The sequence below is a fragment of the Pan troglodytes genome, chromosome 14, assembly GCF_028858775.2.
Source record: "Pan troglodytes isolate AG18354 chromosome 14, NHGRI_mPanTro3-v2.0_pri, whole genome shotgun sequence".
Classification (NCBI taxonomy): domain Eukaryota; kingdom Metazoa; phylum Chordata; class Mammalia; order Primates; family Hominidae; genus Pan; species Pan troglodytes.
Window position 1 is genome coordinate 65,526,609 of NC_072412.2, and position 20,652 is coordinate 65,547,260.

General features: G+C 34.8%; 1 protein-coding gene across 5 annotated transcripts in view; it reads right to left on the reverse strand.

Annotated features, from left to right (window-relative positions):
* The window catches only part of DIAPH3 (diaphanous related formin 3), a 490,848-nt gene that overhangs the window by 190,879 nt on the left and 279,317 nt on the right, over positions 1–20,652 (reverse strand). For all 5 annotated transcript variants that reach the window (XM_054665348.2, XM_054665347.2, XM_054665346.2 and 2 more), the window contains 2 exons: positions 18,736–18,975; positions 928–1,057 (listed from right to left, as the gene is read on the reverse strand). In XM_054665348.2, the coding sequence (XP_054521323.1) occupies positions 928–1,057; positions 18,736–18,975 (370 nt within the window). The remainder of the gene's footprint in view (positions 1–927; positions 1,058–18,735; positions 18,976–20,652) is intronic.

Here is a 20,652-nt window from a genome sequence, read left to right on the forward strand (position 1 = left end):
TAATCCCAGCACTTTGGGAGGCTGAGGCAGGCGGATTAGGAGGTCAGGAGATCGAGACCATCCTGGCTAACATGGTGAAACCCCGTCTCTACTAAAAATATAATAAATTATCCGGGCATGGTGGCGGGTGCCTGTAGTCCCAGCTACTCAGGAGGCTGAGGCAGGAGAATGGCGTGAACCTGGGAGGCGGAGCTTGCAGTGAGCCAAGATCACACCACTGCACTCCAGCCTGGGCAAGAGAGCAAGACTCCATCTCAAAAAAAGGAAAAAAAAAAAGAAAAAGAAAATTGAATTATTAAGGTAGTCAAAAAATTATATTTAAATCATATTATAACCAAGTATTAATAATAACTCTATCCATTCTATGACCCTTTATGACCTGATCTAAGCCCACAATTGAGACTAGAATCAGGTTAGAAATTTGGGCATTAGGAAAGAGTGAAATGAAACTCTGGCAGTATGGTGTCTTCTATAACAAAAAAAAGAGAGCACCAACAAGTTGGCCAGAGATAGATTTGGTACTCAGGTAAGTAGGGAGGGACACTGATTGCTGGTTCTGGTCTCAGGTATGTAATAGGCTATCAGTGCCTATGAATGACATTGAATCAAGAGAGCATCACCCTGGCCAAAAAGTGCAGGAGACTTAGCAGTAGAAGGTAGGGCTAGCAGGTATCTACAAGGTTTAAACTGTAAAATGAAGTATTTTATAATATAAGACCTCATCATCTAACTAAACAAATTAAACTCATAGCTCCAATCATGACAACTCATAATATCCTACAACTCTCTCTCTTTATTTTTAAAATGAGATATTGGGTATGAAAACACTGTGAGAAAGTGGAAAGTATATACAAATAAAAGGTATAATTTTCAGTCTTTTAGCACTGAAGACCAGAGCCATGAAATGTTTCTTAAAAAGGTACAAACCTTTACTAGCTTTGTCTAAAGGTTCCAAATCATCCACAAAATTCAGTATATCAGGGTACTTCTCTTCACATATTTCTACCAGGAAATGAAGTAGCGTTGTTTTCTGATCTGCTGATTTTGTGTCCTTTAGCTAAATAGAACAGGAGGGAGAAAAAACACAGAGTCATAAGTATGTTGATATTCTGTCTACTTAAATAATATTAATACTGTATTTTGTAGATAAGGACTAAAAGTTGTAAAATTAGTTGATTTCGTTTTTGAAAAACAAATATTTAAATACTTGAAAAACTACTTTTGACTTGCTGCTTGGTGAAAATCATTATTTGTCGCAAAAAAGGAATAAGTTAAATCGAGCATGCAATGTTTTATAGAAAAAAAATATGGCAAAATGCCTACGAAAACAGAGTAACCTATGAGTCTATTTAATAGTAGTATTTAAACATCCTTGGCATTCATCCATTTATCACTTGGCACATATTCATAGAATGCCTACTAGCTACTGTAGTAGTTGGAGACCTAACAACAAATAAAACACAGACTTTCCTCAAGAAGCTGTTTAGTTAAAAAAATATACGTATTTGCCTTGGTGTGACAAATAGTATAGTAAAAATAATCACAACTTTCATTTAGGAGGACATGACAATGGAACTGAGACTTCAAAGACAGGAAGTTGTATGGGCTTAGGGAAAAGAAAGAAAAAATACAAAAGTACATTAACACAGGCTCATGGAGCAGCATTTACAAGGGCTATAGATGAGGAAGGATATGACACATCTGAGGCGGCTGAGTGACTCCAGAATTAAAGTGTATCTGTATTAGGGAAGGCAAGTAGGGACATGGCAAAGATATAAATCTGAAAAGACCAAAAAATAAAAGGAAAGATAATGGCATGCAATGGAAGTAGGATTTTGATTTTGAAGCAATATAAGTTTTCCAACTAGATGAGAGATGATCAGATATACATTTTAGAAAGCTCCCTCCAGTGAGTGTGGCTAAAAAGATTAGGGCAAGAGTACTAAGAGAAGCATGAAGAGTGAGTTAAAAACCCATGGCAATAATCAGGCAGGGAAAGAGGGCAGTCTGAATGGAGGTTGTGCCTGGGAAATGGGGACAATGAGACCATGTGGGTATGGAAACCCAGGTGATGCTGTTAACTAACATGTCAGAAACGATGAGAAACAGATTTGTGTGAGGTGGCCAAAGAAGAAAATTGTTTTGGACAAGGTAAATTTGAAGCTTTTCGGTAGTATCCAGGTGGAAATGTCTTGAAAGAATATACATTTATCTATCTATGTATAGAACAGTGCTTTCATTATTTTTTTTCATGATTGCCCCCTAAGAAGTTTTTAGGCATTTTTTTCCTAACTGCACCTATAAAATTTTAAAACCACAAAGGTGATGCATTTATGTTTATATACTGTATGCATATCTGTGTTTTACACCTAAAAACTGGTTAAACAAGTAAGACATTTTTGCTCTCCAAGAACCAACTTTTTATCCCTGAAAGATACCTATTGAAAATACATGGTTAAACCTCAGAGGAATAAACTGGGGCACCAACTTGTGACCCCTTTCCTCCCAAAGCTAATTAGTTGATCAAATTAACATAAACAGGTATGTAGAATGAATGAAAAGAGGTTACGGGCTTGAGACGACCAGGGTGGACCAATCCTAATCTGAAATGGCCAAGGAGTGCAATCACAGGGAGAGGTAGTTAAGCTAAAACTTCAACAATGATAAAAGTTAGCTTGGGTTTTGTGTAGTGTTGGGATAGAAAGTATTGGCAAGGAGGAGTGGTATGAACACAGGACTAATAGGTAATCTGGTAGCTTTCCCTACCATTAAGTAATCATTTAGAGCAGAGATACAAATAAAGGGTTAAAAAAAAATCAGTCTTTTCTACCAGAATTTAATTTACAGCTGGAAATTCAAGGCATACCTAATTGGGCACAGTACTATTTACTTGCTTCCTTTCCAAGAATTTCCAACTTTAAAATTGGTTCCTAAATAAATTCCCATAAGTAATATTTTAAAAAATCCAACCTCACTAAATATTCTATCACTATCAGAAAAATACCAAATAACAGTTAAAGTACAGTAGTGGAAGAATGGGAGATTTCCGTACCATCAGACATATTAACATACTGACTACTTATTGATTCAAAAACTATCATAGCGCTGGGAACAGTGAGCTACCCACCTAGACAGCTTTACTTTCACATCATGACACATGTAATAGGTTCAAATGCTATGGTGACCTACACAACATGCAACTTAAACAGTGGTTCCCAGTACTTTAAAAACAGACTGAATATGAACACTTAGTCCATGATCTGGTACCTTGTTTAAAAGAAATACAGATTTCACAACATAGAGCTGAGTGTTTTACAAGAGGATGCCTCAAAAACATGACTCCATTGACTACCCAGACAAATTGTCACTAACATACGTGGATGATTTGGCAATGTTAAAACACGTCCTTGACTAATTAATAGTCTTGAGCACATTACTGGACCTTAGCTTTCACACAGGTAAAATAAGAAAATGAAACAACATAGAAACTCTAAATTCACTTTTTACTCTAAAAATGTTAAGTATACATTATAGTGGAACTAAGAGTTAGTAGACACAGTACAATGTAATTTTTAAAAACTAGAAGAGTGGAGAAATGTAGTAATAATCTCATTTCAGAGTTATTTCTGTGTGTTTGGGTCAGTTGGAATCATTCTATGGGCTTCTGTTTTTACATATAGACTCATGAATGTCAAATACAATCTTTAAGTTTCCTTACAATCCTATAATTTCATTCATACTATCATCTTAAATAGGTAAGGCCAGATTAAAAGCATCAAACTTTTACAAACAGTTTTCTCTTTGTACAGCCACCAAAAGTTAACATGAAAGTTGTATTCTGTTTTGTTAAAAAGCACCCTAGTAGCAAAGATCCTTTATCTCACCCACCCTCATTTACAGCAATGACCACTTGGGGAACACTGTTCCTACTCTGAATTCTCGGCAACCCATTTTTACTAGTCTACACCCTTGTAGACTGTTTGGAACGTTAAGACAATCACCATCTACCTTCACAATTTGTAAAGCCTAGAAAGAGTATTCCAATAGTATTTGTGATATAGCTAAACAGCCAGCAACTGCTAGGATTAATGTATCAAGAAATCTCAATGACGGAAGAACAACCAACTGGATTGATCTTGGTCTTTATTTGTAAGAAATGAGAATTCAGAATTTAGAATCATGGAAAACAATGTAGTTTGTAGCAACTATTCGTTTAATAAATGTTAAATACTCAAGTCAAACACAGATTCGAGTTATTCAGAGACCATTATAAAGCTAAACACTGATTTAGGAGGAGGGTGCTACCATGGGTTGTCTTGTTGAAAACATCAACTGAGTAGCAAGCAGCATACTGGGAACAATCTAGTATTAAAAAGTACACTCACTGAATAGTAAAGGGAAGCACAATATTCCTATCATTTCAAAATGGCTATTTAACAATTGAAAGACACCACTCAAACTTTCAAGTAAATAAATTTGAAACTAAGCCTAATAAATAAGAGGTTCAGAAAAGAAGCATGTTGTTGATCATGCATGGTGTCTTATTTATAAACTACTATGCAGCTCTAAACTCCAGGGCAGAGATTCTTCATTTATGCTCTAACATTCTCTAGAAAAATTTCACAATGCTGCCAAGATACTCTTCCTGCCTCAACTACTCTATTCTCTCCCACCCCTCTCTCTAACCATCTTTTAAAAAGTCTTCCAAAAGCATCAAAGCATAAAATGTATTAGGTCCTTATCCATTTGCTCAATATTTTTTTCATTTCATTAATGAAAATTACCAACTAAAAAGGCACATTCTACTCCTACTCATATCATACTCACTCATATCATAATCAGTTTCTGAGCCAGAACAAGTAAAGCTTGGAATACAGTGTTAATTTTGTTGAAGATGAGTAACAACTTAAGTAAACTTTGTAATGCTAAATCTTGGAAAGAAAATAAAATATTTGCTTTAAAAATATCTTCAGGTTAAAAGTATGCTTTATTTAAACTTTAACAGTCAGTGCTTGACAGGATTTCTTTTGTATTATTGTCAAGAGATTTATCTTACTGATGAGTAATCATCACTGTTAAATAGAATTTCCTATTTATGTATTGTTTCTTTAAGGTACATTTAATGTGGCATAAATGTCAAATAAACAAAAGATGGATGGAGTTTCTCCAACCACTCTGTTCATTCCAGACAAAATAATGTTAAAAGTGGATCCTGTAATAAATCATGGCCTAGTTGTCAGTCTGCAGTAAAACTCCCTTGTAGTTACAGTGCAAGGTTTGGGGATATTTTTGAGGTATTCAGCACAAATTTGGATGACATTTAAAGAATATTCCATTTATTTAGTCACATGGGAATAATTTAAATTTAAACCCTAAAATAAAAACTAAGCATCTTCGTGATCTTCAGAAGTCAAGGAACTGGAATCCCTTCCTGTTTGAAATAATGAAACTTACATCTTAAGAATATTATCACATTAATAACTCTACTCCGCATCATTATATTCCTATAATCTAGGTATGTATCAAAGCAGCATTGAATATTTAGATGTTTAGATGCTGTGGACATTAGTGAACACCAGAAACAAGACAAAATTCTGAAAAATCTTGTAATGGCACCATTAACATTTTAGAAGAATACAACCTGTGAATAATATTAATGCTGAGGATGACAGTAGCATCCTCAGCATTAATGTTTGGTACTTACCATGAGACAGACACTAGCCAAATAATATAACACATGTTAAGTGCCTAAAACATTACAACCCCAAACTAGTATTATATCCATTATTTAAAAAGGAAAATGGAAATTTAGAGAGATCATATAGCTTACACTGGATCACATGGAGCCAATGATTGGAACACATGTCTGTGTGAATACAAAGCTCTTATCCACTATAAAATATAGTTCCTTTACAGCAATCTTTAGTCTAGCTTATTATTAACAAAATAAACCAAATTCTCAAAAAATGGCAGTAAAACAACAAAAGAGCACTAATGCAATGTAAAATACTAGCACCCTTTAACCTGCTAATTCTAGCCTGGAAAGCATCTAAAAACAGACACCACACTCTCTTGAGGTCATTTCTAGTTCTAAGAGCACAACATTCTATTGTTTTATCTGTAAAATAAATAAAATGCCATCTGAATCATATCAATCAAATAGCAACTCTTTATATATTTCTAATGGATTACTGCTGACAAAATATCATATGATTGAAGAAAAAGGTATCTACAAAGTTTAACCTTCAATGGATTTATACCACTATATTTTAATAGCATCATATCCCATCTCAAATCTTTTGCAGAATAAAGTGGATTGTGTATGCATAAAATAGCATCTCTAAAAATAAAGGTATCTACGTGAAAATGAATGTATGAAGACATACTAACAAAGACTATAACACAATTGCTCACATAGAAAGCTCAAAAAGTCAATGTGGTAGTACAAATTCACTAATAAAACCAACCACCATTATAGAATGGATTTTGTTTTCTGGTATGTACGTGTGCTTGTGTGTGTGCCTGGTGTGTGTTTGTGTGTGTATTTGAGATGGGCTCTTGCTTTATTTACATATATATTTATTTATTTATATATATAAATATTTTTAAATATATATTTTAAATAATCATTGTGCTAACGAAATTTTTCAAAACAAAACTGAGTATCACTCCAATACAAATGGCAATGAAAATCTTGAAGTAAATAAAACAAGATGGTTGAGGCAGGAGAACTGCATGAGCCTGGGAGTTCAAGACTGCAGTGAGCTATATAATCTCTCCACTGCGCTCCGGCATAGGTGACAGAGTGAGACCTGGCTCTTAAAAAAAACAACAAAACAAAACAAGCCTAAGGTGCTTATGCCACTGCCATAACCACAACCATTAATACTAAAATATAACTTTCTTAATAATTTTAAAGATAGAAACCAATTGATATTATGTAAATTAGATACTAAGGCATATAAATACTAAATTACTTATGGCACTCATATATAAAAACAATTTATATTAATTACTTAATTTTCATTTTAAAATGATAATGAAAATTAAAACATTAAGTGACCAAGAAAGTGCTTTAAATAATGTGGACTTCCATAATTATAATATGCTACCATATCCCCACACACTTTCTCTGAATTATATTTTTAACACATTTCTCTTGAATTACAGTGAGTGTAGAAACTTCTATATAGAAAGCATTTGTGCATTTTAGTAAAAGTTTAGCATACTACATTATCTACTGCATTGCACTGTTCTGTTCATACTGCCCCCTTTTTCCTGCAAAAGATATAAAACAGCTCAATGTTCTTTACAAAAAAGGACTATTTTCAGTTCTTTTAGTACTGAGAGATCAGAAAACAGACATTCATAACAGGCAAATGGGAAAAAGTACTAGAATAAACAATCTGCAAGGGAACAAATATGATTAGAATACAAATATATTTTTTAAATGCTAAACTCGGATGATCAAAGACATAAAAAAGATACAAGATACTGCTTCAGCAACTATATCAGCACTCTCCACCTAACAAAAACACTCTCACCAAGAACAAGTCATGGCAGGGTTGCAGTGAGACTGGCACTTTCACAGTGCCAGTCTATGAAAGCCACTGCAGGCATGCACAAATCAGCAAAACCTCCAGGAAAATGATTTAGTAACATATGTCAAAAATTTTAAAAATATTCTTGTTTGGAGTAGTTTCAGAAAACTCACTGGAGTCCAACATTGTCCAGCCAAAGCTATATAACTAAACTGCTATTTTAGAGCACGGATTTCTTAATCTAATAATAAGAGTTTCTCATGGGAACAATTAACAAAAATTGGAGTAAGTGCTTAGAAAGTGAACATGTTTAGATTGTTTATACAAATGGACCAAATACATTAATTTTAAATTAAAGGTTTTTTAACCCTTATTAATAATTAACTTTATATTTTAGACTTTATATTTTAGAGCAATTTTAGCTTTACAGGAAAAACTAACAGAAAACAGAGTTCCTGTATACCCTTCCCTACACACACACAAATTATCCTGTTGTAAACATTTTACATTAGTGTGGTACATTTGTGACAAGTAATGTACCAGTATTGACACATTATTGTTAACTAGTTTCCACATTAAGGTTCTCTCTTTGTGTTCTGCAGTTCTATGTGTTTTGATAAACTCAGTGTTATTCATCCATCACTACAATGTTATACAGAATAGTTTTACCACCCTAAAAAATTCTGTGTCTCACCTATTCATTCCTTCCTTCTTCCCTCTCCTCAGAACCCCTGGCAACCACTGATGTTTTATTGTCTCTAGACTTTTGCCACTTACAGAACATCACATAGTTGGAATCATACAGTAGATAGCCCTTACAGTCTGGTTTCTATCACTTAGCAATATGAATTTAATGTTCTTCCATGTCTTCCCTTGGCTTAAAGAGATCATTTATTTTTAATATTGAATAATATTCCAAATGAATATACCACAGTTTATCCATTCACCTATTGAAGGACATATTGCTTGCTTCCAAGTTCAGGTAATTATTAATAAAATGGCTGTAAACATTTGTATGCAGGTTTTTGTGTGGACTTAAGTTTTCAATTCATTTGGGTAAACACTTAGGAGTGTGATTACTGGATGGTTTGTTCTACGTGTAGCTTTGTAATTGCCAGTTATCCAAAGTTGATGTGCCACATTTTGCTTTCCCAGTAGCAATGAATGAAGGTTGTACTATATACTTACCAGCACTTGGTGCTGTCAGTGTTTAGTATTTTAGCAATGCCAGTACATATGCAGTGGTGTCTTATTGTTTGAGTTTGCAATTCCTTAATGACATCTGCTGCTGACTATTATAGGGACAGAAAAATTACAACTCCATCCTCTTAGGGTCCTTGCTGGTCTGATAATTTAATTTGACATGAGAGAGATTAACAGGAGAAATGTGTAATGCAAGTTTTCCGTAGCACAAAGGCCATCAAAGGAATGAAGACTGAAAGAAATAGAGTCAGTTACCCATATACCGGATTGGGAAAAGAACAGTTGTTAAGAAGCAACTACATTAGGTGGGAAATTACTTTTAACAAGGCCTCTAAAAAATTCTCTTTGTTTCGACTTTTTGTTGTTGACGATTAAGGATGTTGCATCTTTCCAGTACGGAAAGGCCATCTTTTGCATGAAAATGTTAACTTCTGCTTTTAAGAAATAGCAAGGAGGTCAAAGCAATCTTTCTACACCTGCTGTTTTTCAAGTATCTTTAAATAGTCAATATACCAGAATAGCATATTTTAATCCCTTCAATATCTTTTCATACATTTACCTGACACCTATACGTTTTGATGGGTATCTCTTCACATCTTTTGATCATTTCTTTAAACTGGGTTGTTTATTTCTTAGTTTTAAGAGTTTTTGTACATTTTAGATAAAAGTCCTTCATCAGATATGTGTTTTGGAAAGATTTTCTTCCAGCCTGTTTTCTTTTGTCTTAACTGTTTGCCACAGAAGTTTTAAATTTTAATAAAGTTCAATTTATCAATTTTTCTTTCATAGATTATACTTTTAGTGTTATATCTAAAACGTCATAATAAAACCAAAGGTCACATAGATTTTCTCTTATCTTCTATAAAATGTATAGTCTTGCAATTTATATTTAGGTCCATGATAAATTTTTAGTTAATTTTTGTGAAAGATATTAGGTCTGGCAACTTTTTTTTTTTTTTAATGTAGATGTTCTAGTACCTTTTCTTTAAAAGAAAGACTATTCTTTCACTATTGAATTACCTTTGTTCCTTTGTCAAAATCAACTGACTATATTTATACGAATCTATTTCTGGGGTCTCTATTCCGGTCCATTATTTTAAAATTATTTTTATTTTTTTTCCCTTTGGCCAATACCACAATATTTTCCTTATTGCAGCTTTATACTAAGTCTGGAAGTCAGGGAGTGTCAGATTTCCAACTTAGTTCTTCTTCTTCTTCAGTATTGTGTTAGCTATTCTGGGTCTTTTGCCTCCCCATACAAACTTTGAAATCATTTTGTCAATATCCATAAAATAACTTGCTGGAACTCTCACTGGGGCTCTATTGAACCTATAGATCAAGTTGGGAAGAAACGACACCTTAATAGTACTGAGACATGCTTTCTATGAACATGAAATGTCTATTACTTTATTAGATCTTCTTTGATTTTTTTCAAAGTTTTGTAGTTTTTTTTTTTTTTTAATTTGAGATGGAGTTTCACTGTTGTTGCTTAGGCTAGAGTGCAATGGCACGATCTCGGCTCACCACAACCTCCGCCTCCCAGGTTCAAGCGACTCTCCTGTCTCAGCCTCCCTAGTAGCTGGGATTACAAGCATGTGCCACCACGGCTGGCTAATTTTGTATTTTTAGTAGAGACGGGGTTTCTCCATGTTGGTCAAGCTGGACTTGAACTCCCGACCTCAGGTGATCTGCCCGCCTCGGCCTCCCAAAGTGCTTGGATTACAGGCATGAGCCACCAAGCCTGGCCTTGTAGTTTTCCTCATACAGATCTTATATGTATTTTGTTAGATTAATACCTATGTATGGTTTTTGTTACTAAGAAAATGATACACTATTTTAAATTTCCAATTCCAATTGTTCATTGCTGGCATACAGGAAACCACTGGCTTTTTAAATTAGGTGACCTCATAATCTAAAACTTTGATATAATTGCTTAACAGTTCCAGGAGGTTTATTTTTTGTCAATTTTTTTTGGGGGGGTGGCGGGCATTCTACACAGACAATCATTTCATCTATGAAGAAAGAGTTTTGTTTATTCTGCCCCAATCTTTATAGCTTTTATTTTTCTTGTCTTACTGTATTAGCTAGGACTTCCAACACAATGTTCAAGAGGAGTTGTGAGAGAAGACACACCTGCATTGCTTCCAGTTTTAGGGAAAAAGCATCTAGTTCCTTACCATTAAGTATGATGCTAGCTGTCGATTTTATGTAGATGTTCTTTATCAACTTGAGGAAGTTCCCCTCTATCCCTAATTTGGTGAGAATTTTTCTCATTAATGAATGTTACATTTTTTCAAATGCATTTTCTGCATCTATTGGTGAGTTTTCTTCTTTAGCTCATTGATGGTGATAGATTACATTAACGGATTTTCAAATGTCGCACCCAGCCAGGATGCATAGAATTAATTAAAAATTATTCCCTCTCCTTCTATTTACTTGAACAGATTTAGAGAACTGAAATTATTTCTTCCTTACGTGTTTGATAGAATTTACTGGTGAAACCATCTGAGCCTTGTTCTTTCTGTTTTTGAAGGTTATTCATTATTGATTCAAGTATTTTAATAGATTCAGATTATCCATTTCCTCTAGTGTGACTTTTGGTAGATGGCATCTATCAAGGTCCATTTCATCTAGGTTATCACATTTGTAGGCTTGGTTCTGTTAATAATATTCTTCCGTTATCTTTTTAACATCCATAGGATCAGTAACAATAGTCCCTCTTTCGTTTTTGATATGGGCAATTTGTATCTTCTCTCTTTTTCTCTTGGTTAGCTTGGCTATTGGTCTTTTTAAAGACTCAATCAGATATTGGTGGGTTTGATTTTCTCTATTAATTTTCTGTATCAATTTCATTGATATCTGCTCTAGTATATATTAGTTCTTTGTCTTACCTACTCCAGAGTCCATTTGCTCTTCTTTTTCTTGTTTCCCAAGGTTAAAGATTATCCTTTTTAGATCTTTCTTATTTTCTAATATATGCACTTGATGCTATAAATTTCCCTGTGAGCACTGCTTTTATTGCATCGAACAAAACTTTATAAGTTGTATTTTCATTTTGCTGTTTCATATAAGTGGATCAAACAGAATAATTTTAAATGAGATGCTTTTGTTTTTTTAAAAAAATACAGAAACTTCTGAACTTTACATTAAAGGACTTAACAAAACACATGCCTGGTATATCTCAGGTGATATTTTTCAGTTTGTTCTGGTGGTGGTGGATTCTGTACCTCCCAATGCTGGAACCATAGTTCAAAGCCACTTATGACACATTTCTTCATCATCCTCTCCCCTGTCCCCCAAGAATAAATGTTCATAAGTACCAATGGCTAAGTATTACTATGTGGATAATAATGTTGCATGTTTTGTCTCTGATTCCAAAAATGTAGAAACAATGCAGACCCTTGATAAAGGAGAGGTAAGACACTTCTTAGAGTATCAGGAATGGAGTGTCTTGTTTCTGGTTTTTATTTTTCATTTATAAAATATATAAAAGTGAAGTCTGAATTAAACCAGGGATGGTAATATTCACCTTCGGTGCTATCTCTGATGGGGTAGTTGTCTATAAGCCTGACGCCGAGGAGGATTCAGAGGCTGAGTGTTTGGGGGAAAGGGTAGTTTGATAGAGAAGCTATGCTTGCTATGAGAGCAGGAAGATGAAGGCACACAAGCAGCCTATTTGCTGAGCCTGAGCAAAGTCACTCCATCTTTTATAATTCTATTAGAAGAATCATTCTCATTTACAACATTTAACAGCAATTGAATAACAACGGTGACGTGAAAAGAATTTACCAAAAATGCTATTTAGAAAAGCCAATTAAATATTTCTTAGAAAATGTCATAGATTAAATGTGTTAATGAATGAGTCAAAGGGGGTTAAGCCTTCTAAATAGTTTCACATTGCTTTGGAAATCAGTATTTCTGTGATTTAACTGGCCGCATGTAAAATAAGAATGGCATTTGTTATTTGCAAGTCTTTGGCCCATAACTGCTTTACTTTCAAAGGTTGCCAAAATTTACTGGTATAATTTTGCCAACCTAATAAAGAATAAAAATCCCTCTCAAAATACCCTGAATGCAAATGGAACAATGGATTTGTTTGGCAGAGATCTTTCTTAAAAATAAATTCATAGAGTAAAGGAAAAAGTGATACATAGGGATCAAAACTTCACAAAAACGACTCACAGTGTTAACTTGTGTGAGTGTGACAGGTATGCAAATACAAACTGCCTGAAATAGGCAAAGGTATCCTGTCTCATGCTTTTGTAGTCACTGAAACTCTACCTGTACAAGCTAGAGACTTGTAAAATGGCTCGAGAAACAGGCCTTCAACTTATTTCAGTTCCACTACGTGCCTGAAATTCACACTCCTTTTCAAAGTTTTCATTTTCAGAGTAATGTTTAGCTTGGCATGAGAGGAAAAGCAGCAATTTTTGAAAATATTTTCACCACTTTTTCTTTCTTTTTTTTTTTTTCACTCTTTTTACCCAGGCTGGAGTGCAGTGGCATGATCTCGGCTCACTGCAACCTCCGCCTCCCGGGTTCAAGCGATTCTCCTGCCTCAGCCTCACGAACAGAGTAGCTGGGATTACAGGCGCCTGACACTATGCCCAGATAATTTTTGTAGTTTTAGTAGAGACAGGGTTTCTCCATGTTGGCCAGGCTGGTCTCAAACTCCTAACCTCAGGTGATAGGCCCGCCTCAGCCTCGCAAAGTGCTGGGATTACAGGCATGAGCCACTGCGCCTGGCCTCACCACTCATTCTTAAGTGAAGAAGTAAAGTTGTTTCGTTTTTGTCGTGGCTTTGGTGTTGGTTAATTTTCATTTTTTCATGTTTGCTTTTGGTTCCAGATCACCAGTCAGGGATTTTCCATTCTGGGATATGAAAGTAGGGCAGAAGACCAAGCGATTCACATTTCAAGTTGAGTATGAAAATCACCTAGGAAGTAGCTTTAAAAATGCCACCAATCAGGATCCACATCCATTCTTTCTAAGTTAATTGAACTGGTGTGGGGACTGCGGCATCAGTATTTCTTAAAGGGTACTCCAGGTTGCTAATCAATGTCATCCAAAAGCCATTTGTCACAATTTTGGAAAGTGTCTCATTAGGGTTGGTGGAAACATTAAAGAATATGAGAATTCAATGTTTGTTGCTGTTTCTATTGTTTTAATTATCTCCATCACAGCTCTGATGAAGTTATTCTACTTTTTCTACTTTTTGCTTATAAAAGGAATATCCAGAATCAGATAAAAAATTCATGCATTAGAAAAGAGAATTTAGGAAAAATTAATTTTGCCTGCCACCCCCTCACCGTCTTAGCACCTACTCCTCAACGCCCATAGCCCCATTACCATGTACTCATCAATGACTTCAACTCTGAGACGAACTCATTAGATATTCTACTGCCATAGAAAACAGAAGGCTTCCTACAAAGTGACAGTATGGATAAATTTAAAGTGGGATCAATAGTTATTTGTTTCTGCAATTTTCCCAAAGAATAACAGCATAAATACCAATAAAAATTAGTTATTACACGTGGTAAAACTCCTTCAAAACTTATATCTATTACCCCAATATAGGAAGTCAGTTGATTCAATCACCTGGAACAAAGAGCTGCATCATCCTGTTGTATTGATCAGAATGATCTGTTACTCAGAAATTATACATCTTATTAGACATTAGTAAACATTATTAAACACATGTTATGGCTATTATATGTGGATTAGTAACATCTTCTTAAATTTACAAGTCAAAATTATCTCATATATTTTAATATGGTGTTGAACTTTGATGGTTGGGTCAATTCACTCTTTACCTAAAATCCTTTGAAAAAAATGAACTTGGCCCTATCAACACGTCTCTTGGAGAAACATCTTTGACACTAACCAGATACAAACTTTTCTAGGTCAGCATTTTGGTCAGATAAGCATCTACCATCTGCCGATTTAATTTCTAAAGATATGTTTTCCACTTAATCAACAGCAGTCTCCCCACTCTCAAAATTAATATGATGTCAAAATGCCTATTATCCATTTTTTATCTAAAGTTCAGTACTACATTTGGAGGATTTTTCAATGACAAGCAGTCCTCCATTATTTCTTCAAGGTTTATCCTTTTAAAAAGTCAAGCCATCAGAAAGCAAGGTACTTACACCATTTTAACTAAACTAGAAGTAGCATTACTGTGACTGAAACGTACATTTTTTTTTCGCATCATAAGGGTTCGCATGGGGTGCCAGGTCCTTAAGAGGCCCAGAATACATATTTTGGGGGAGAGGGGAAGAGAGGAGGAGAAAGAGAGATGGTTCTAAAAAAAAAGATCCTGATGAAACTGACTCATTTGTTGTTTATAACACTATTCAACACGTTTTCCTTTTGTAAAGATACATATGCAAAATTTCTTATGAAGGTTTAATCAGGGAAAACACTATTTTTGCTCATGAAGTGAAGTTTGCACATCACTTTGACCACCAAAAAGTCAAGCACCTATATAGCAACTTTAATTTTTATTTAGATCTTAATCATAAATTCAGTTATGTTTACCTTATATGTCATATTTTACTTTTTTGTCATATGCCACATGAAATCTTTGGGATATAAGAAAGCAAATCCTTTTCTCTCGAATCCAGAGATATTATAGTTACTCATTGCCATCCTGACTACAAATGTCTACAAAGCTATGATACAGCTCCCCAAACTAAACTGTAATGGGCATGAAACTCAAGTATTCATGCTCTTATTTCTAAACAATGCAAAGTTAATTTAATATGAATTTTCATGAATTTTTCATACTTGAGTTAAATTCGTAAAGGGCATTTAAAAGTAAGGATTTTGGATATAAAATGTTAAATGTCATATAATTACCCAGCATGTTTTAACAGATTAAAATACTTCCCTGTCTTTCTACTGTCAAATATATATGGAATTCCTTGTGTAGAAGCTTATCATCAAACCAAATGCTTTATACTCAGTGTGAAAATTCAATCACAATTGTCAAAGATCAAGCTGCTACTTCTGATAACAAATATGATGAGATATCATCTTGTTCAATATATGCTTTCAACTTGACATGTAGGCTAATAAAAAACATGAAGTTGTAGTATTTATTTTGTTTCTTCCACAACAGAAGGCTCCTAAGAGGGATGATCAAAATACTCAGTATCATTGCAAGAAAATAAAGTCAACTCTTTATCTGCAGACAGATTAACTGGTTTGCCGACTAACTGTAGTAAAAGAATAACAGCTACATTGCATTTGTAAAAGATTTAAAAATTACTATGCATCAGTGATTGTATCTCAATGAGAGGATGTCTATTTATTTTCAACTACAAAATAAACATAAGACACTACTTTTTGTCTTATGACAAATTTCATTCATTCAACAGCTATTTATTGAGTACTTACTATATACCAACCACTGCAGTAGGCTATCCTACCTCATTAATCAGACCTAGTCTCCCTGTCAACAGCACTCCTTAGAGGAAGGCATAAGGACATGAGGAAGAGCATGCAGCCAGTTTTTTTGTGTCAACTATAATTCTGAGATGTAAAATCTAAAGAGGATCACAGACACTTTTGCACGAGGAAACAGACTGTAGTACATGTGTGGCTGTGGATTAACTTTCCCCTATCTTGCCCCTCACCCTGTTTTTCTTACTTTGCCTTCCTTCTCAGGGAAAGCCTGAATCTGCCATTCTTGCTTGCCTCCTTCTCCTTCAGCTTCCAAGTTCATAACCAGCACACCTTGACAACTCCTCAGATGTCCCTGAATTTGTGCACTTCCCTACATCCCCACTACATTCTACCTCAAACCCCTCTGCCGTTACCTTAGCTTGGAACTCCATCATCTCAAAACACAGTGATAGCTACTTAGTGGATGCTCAAACCTTTGCTAAATAATTGAATAAGGTAGCTTCAATCATATGCCCTTTAAGATACTGAGGTAAACAAGAGTAGAATAACAACAAAAAACCCCCGATCTCATTCTCTTTTGAGCAACCACTTCAAACATGCCAGTAGCAATATCTCCCATTAGTTGCCTAAGATAGATACTTAGGAATTATCTTTGACCTCCTTCTCTCTTCTCTGCCACCCCCATACCATCTTTCCTATTACCTTCTCAGTTTGGTTTCCTCTGTTGCTCTCTTAGGTCTCACACTACATGTCAACCAAACACCAAATACCTCCTCAATGTAACCCCTAACCCAGCGCTGTCCAATAACTTTATGCAATGATGGTAATGTGCCATATATATGCTGCCAACGGGTATGGACACTGAGCACTTGGCATGTGGCGAGTGTGACTGAGGAACTATGTTTTTAATTTTATTTAAATTTCAACTAATTTGAATTAAGTAGCCATATATGTTTAATGGCAACAGTACTAAACAGTGCAGCTTAACCTTCTTCCATACTGCTGATAGACATATCTTGCTACAAAACATCTGATCATATTACTTGCCTTACAGAGTGTGACTCCATAAAATCTCCATCATTAGGCAGGATATTCAAAGCTCTTTACAATCTAGACCAATTTACCACCTCAGTCTCATTAGCCCCACTCCTTTCCCATCTAGTTTGCAAAGGTAGTAGGCCACTCACTGTACTCACACATGCCATGCTATAACCCTTTTGGAAGCTGACTCCTGCTTAGAACACCTTTTCCTCTCACAGAACATCTGCTCATCCTTCAAGATCCAGCTTAAATTCCCATTTCTCTCTGAATATCTAACTGCCCTCTCATAGCTGAGCTAGGCTCTCTGTCTTAACTCTGCTGCCATAACTTTTAGTATGTGGCTTCATTAAAGCATTTCATCATAATTAATGGTTTACATGTGGAAAATATGAGTCTCATGTATGCCAGGTAAATATTAATCACATACATTAAAGAGAGAATCTGGCAAAGCATCTGGCACAGGACTTCACTCTGAGTAAGCCCACGAGAGATGTGCCAAGTCTTCAGGATGTGTTTTAGGAATTGCATCGCCCATGCTAGGGATCTTCACCAAATACAGCTGCCTAAGAAAACAGAGAGGAAAATAAAAGAATGGAGATGGGGCAAGGGAAACACTCACAAGGCATTGATAGCAATGAGAGGCTTAGGCCAGGGAAATTGTATAAGAAAATTCATGAAAGCCCCAATAGAATAAGTATGCAGTAAACCTACAGGTAAAGCAGAACTTGTTTTTCACCTTCCCTAACTAGCTGGCAATAGCAATAATCAAATTCCTTAATCAGGGAGTGTGGTTGTTACGAGGTCAAGAACAAGAAAAAGGTTTTCTTCTGATGTGTAACTGAGAAGAATTTGTTGTAAGCAGATCAATAAAGCCCTATTACTATGGCCCACTCCTCAGGAAAGAGCTCTGTTTTATAAAACATTGAATATATTTGCTGTAAGGAAATTCAACCTATGAAAGACACAGAAGAAAAAAAAGGCTCTAAACTTACTCCATTTTCATGTCCTCTAAAATTATATTTAGATAGAAACACTTCAAAATCAATAATATCCGAGTTGCAAATATTTCCAATATAATAATTTCCCCTTTATATAAAGGGGTCTCATTTTTCTCTCCTTTCAGTCTGCTTATGAAAGCAATGCAGAGAAATATTTAAATAGTTAAAGGTAAAAATGTTAATGGCAATCCTAAGCAATATTCAATATATATACAGGTATCTGAACTGAGTAAGTACGAGTCAGTATTAATAATATTTTGACGTTCCATTTCATTGGTTTGAGAAAGCATAGGTTTATGATATAATTTTGTTATTAAATAAAATCCTTGAATTGGATTTGCAGATTGAAGAAAATTAATATTTGGATTTAGCTCAGAGGTTGAGTAAATTAGCTCAGTTCACTCTGGGTTTGAGTTCATGGTTCAGTTCAAGTTCTTGATAATGAGCACATCAAAATAAAAAAATATTTAAATAATGCAATCAGGGCTGACATTTAAGAGCAAGTGTTCAGGCAAATATGTGTTTTTAAAAAACAAACTCACTTTACAGAGAGAGCTAAGGTTAAATCCGAAGGTTTGAGCATTCCGGGAGCCAGCATTCATGTAGTTTCCCATTAGCAATACAAGTTCCAGCAACTTGCTAAAGCTTTTGCTCTTCTTTATCTCTTCGCAGGCAGTACTGACAGCCATGATGTCAGGTTTGATGTTGTTCACCTGCTCTTCAAACTGAAGCTTAAAGAGAATAGCACTGAGCCGTGGCCGTAGTCTCTTCACATTGCTCATCTGATTGAAAAGAAAACAGCAGATTTCCTTTAAAATGCATGGTATAGTTTAGTACTGTACGACTGCAAGTAATCTGGGATGATTTATTGGTATGACAGTACCAAAGAAGAAATATGTCTCCTAAAACTGATAGCAGGAAGAGAGAAAAGCCCTGCTTGTTTTTGTAAGGAATCCAGAGTCATCCCTCAAAACCCAAATTAACAATTTAGATGCTCAATGAAAAGAAAGCTTTAATTAAATGATAATGTTTAATTAAGCAATAAAGTAAGCATTTTTTAAACTAAATTCTAAAAAGGTAACAAGATACATAGGCCACAAATTACAAGGCATTCATGTCATTATTTTGAATAATTTTTGTTCAATACTGCAATATACTGGGTCATGTTTAAAACACATTCAGAAAAGTCTAAAGAGGGTTTGTTTTCTTCAAATAGCAATTGCTGTCCTCAGAAACCCTGCTGACTAACAGTATGTGTTAGATAGAGGGAGAGTAAATAGGTCCCAATTTGTACTAAATTGACTTTCTTCAGAAACACAGGAAAGTAGAATGACTCCTGACACATACTAAATTAGCAGAATCAGAGTTAGGAAACATGGGAGTAGTAGCAGGCAGAAGCAGTGCAAACCCACAAATCTATCACATGCCAAGTTAACCCTGTCTGGGACTCTAGGTTTCTCTATTGGGAATGTGGGGGACTGGAGGTGTCTAAAAGAACAAAGGGGCAAGTTCCTGCCTTTATCCTTACTCCTGTGTTATATCAACACACATGCAGGAAATAATCACTTAGCTGTAGGCTGAAGACATACCACATATGAAGCTAGATATGAATTCCTTGACCAAACACACTAGGGATTTGGGACTTAAAACGCACTGAAGGGGCGGTAATAGTAAAATTGTTGAACTCCGACAACTATTGTAAATATCAAAAGCAGGTTAAGGCAAGGTCAGAAAAAAAGCAGTGACAGATTAAAATAGGGACTGTTTCTCCCTTAGTCACAGACTGTAAAGGAAAGGCTAAAAAACAATGCTATATGAAGCCTGTAGGATGCCAAATATAATGAAAATCATGATTGTTTGGGATACAGAAAGCTATCAGCTCATAATATAATAATGACTGTTACTTAAAATATACTAGACAAAGGCTTATAAGACTCCAGTATATTATAGACACTGCCTTAATGACTAAACATAACTCAGCTTACTCATCTGACAAAAATTGAGCAATAAAGAATTAGTTCTTTGTACACAACTTTGAGAGAATATTTTCATATAGACCAAAGCCCTATAGTGAATGAAAAGTTCCATTTTCAAATAATATAAATATCTAATTTATACTTAGCTTTCTCCCCAGACCCTTGCCAAATTAAATGGTTATTCATATACAATCAAGATTCTAAGGGCTCAATTAATGTAGTTATTAATAAGAAGTCTACTTTACAAGGCACTTTAAGGAACGTCTTCATATTCCACTGTCTAGGAAAAACAAAGAATGTAAGTTCAACAAGGACCAAAAAAAAAAAAAAAAAAAAAAAAAAAAAGAAGAAGAAGAAATATCATTAAAAGTTTATAGAGTAAGTCTAAGCGATATGAAATTATAAAGAGACAAAGATGTACTATTATAATGTTGATTCTTATTGGGCATGAATTGTTCTTTTTAAGCAGTGGTCACTTATCAC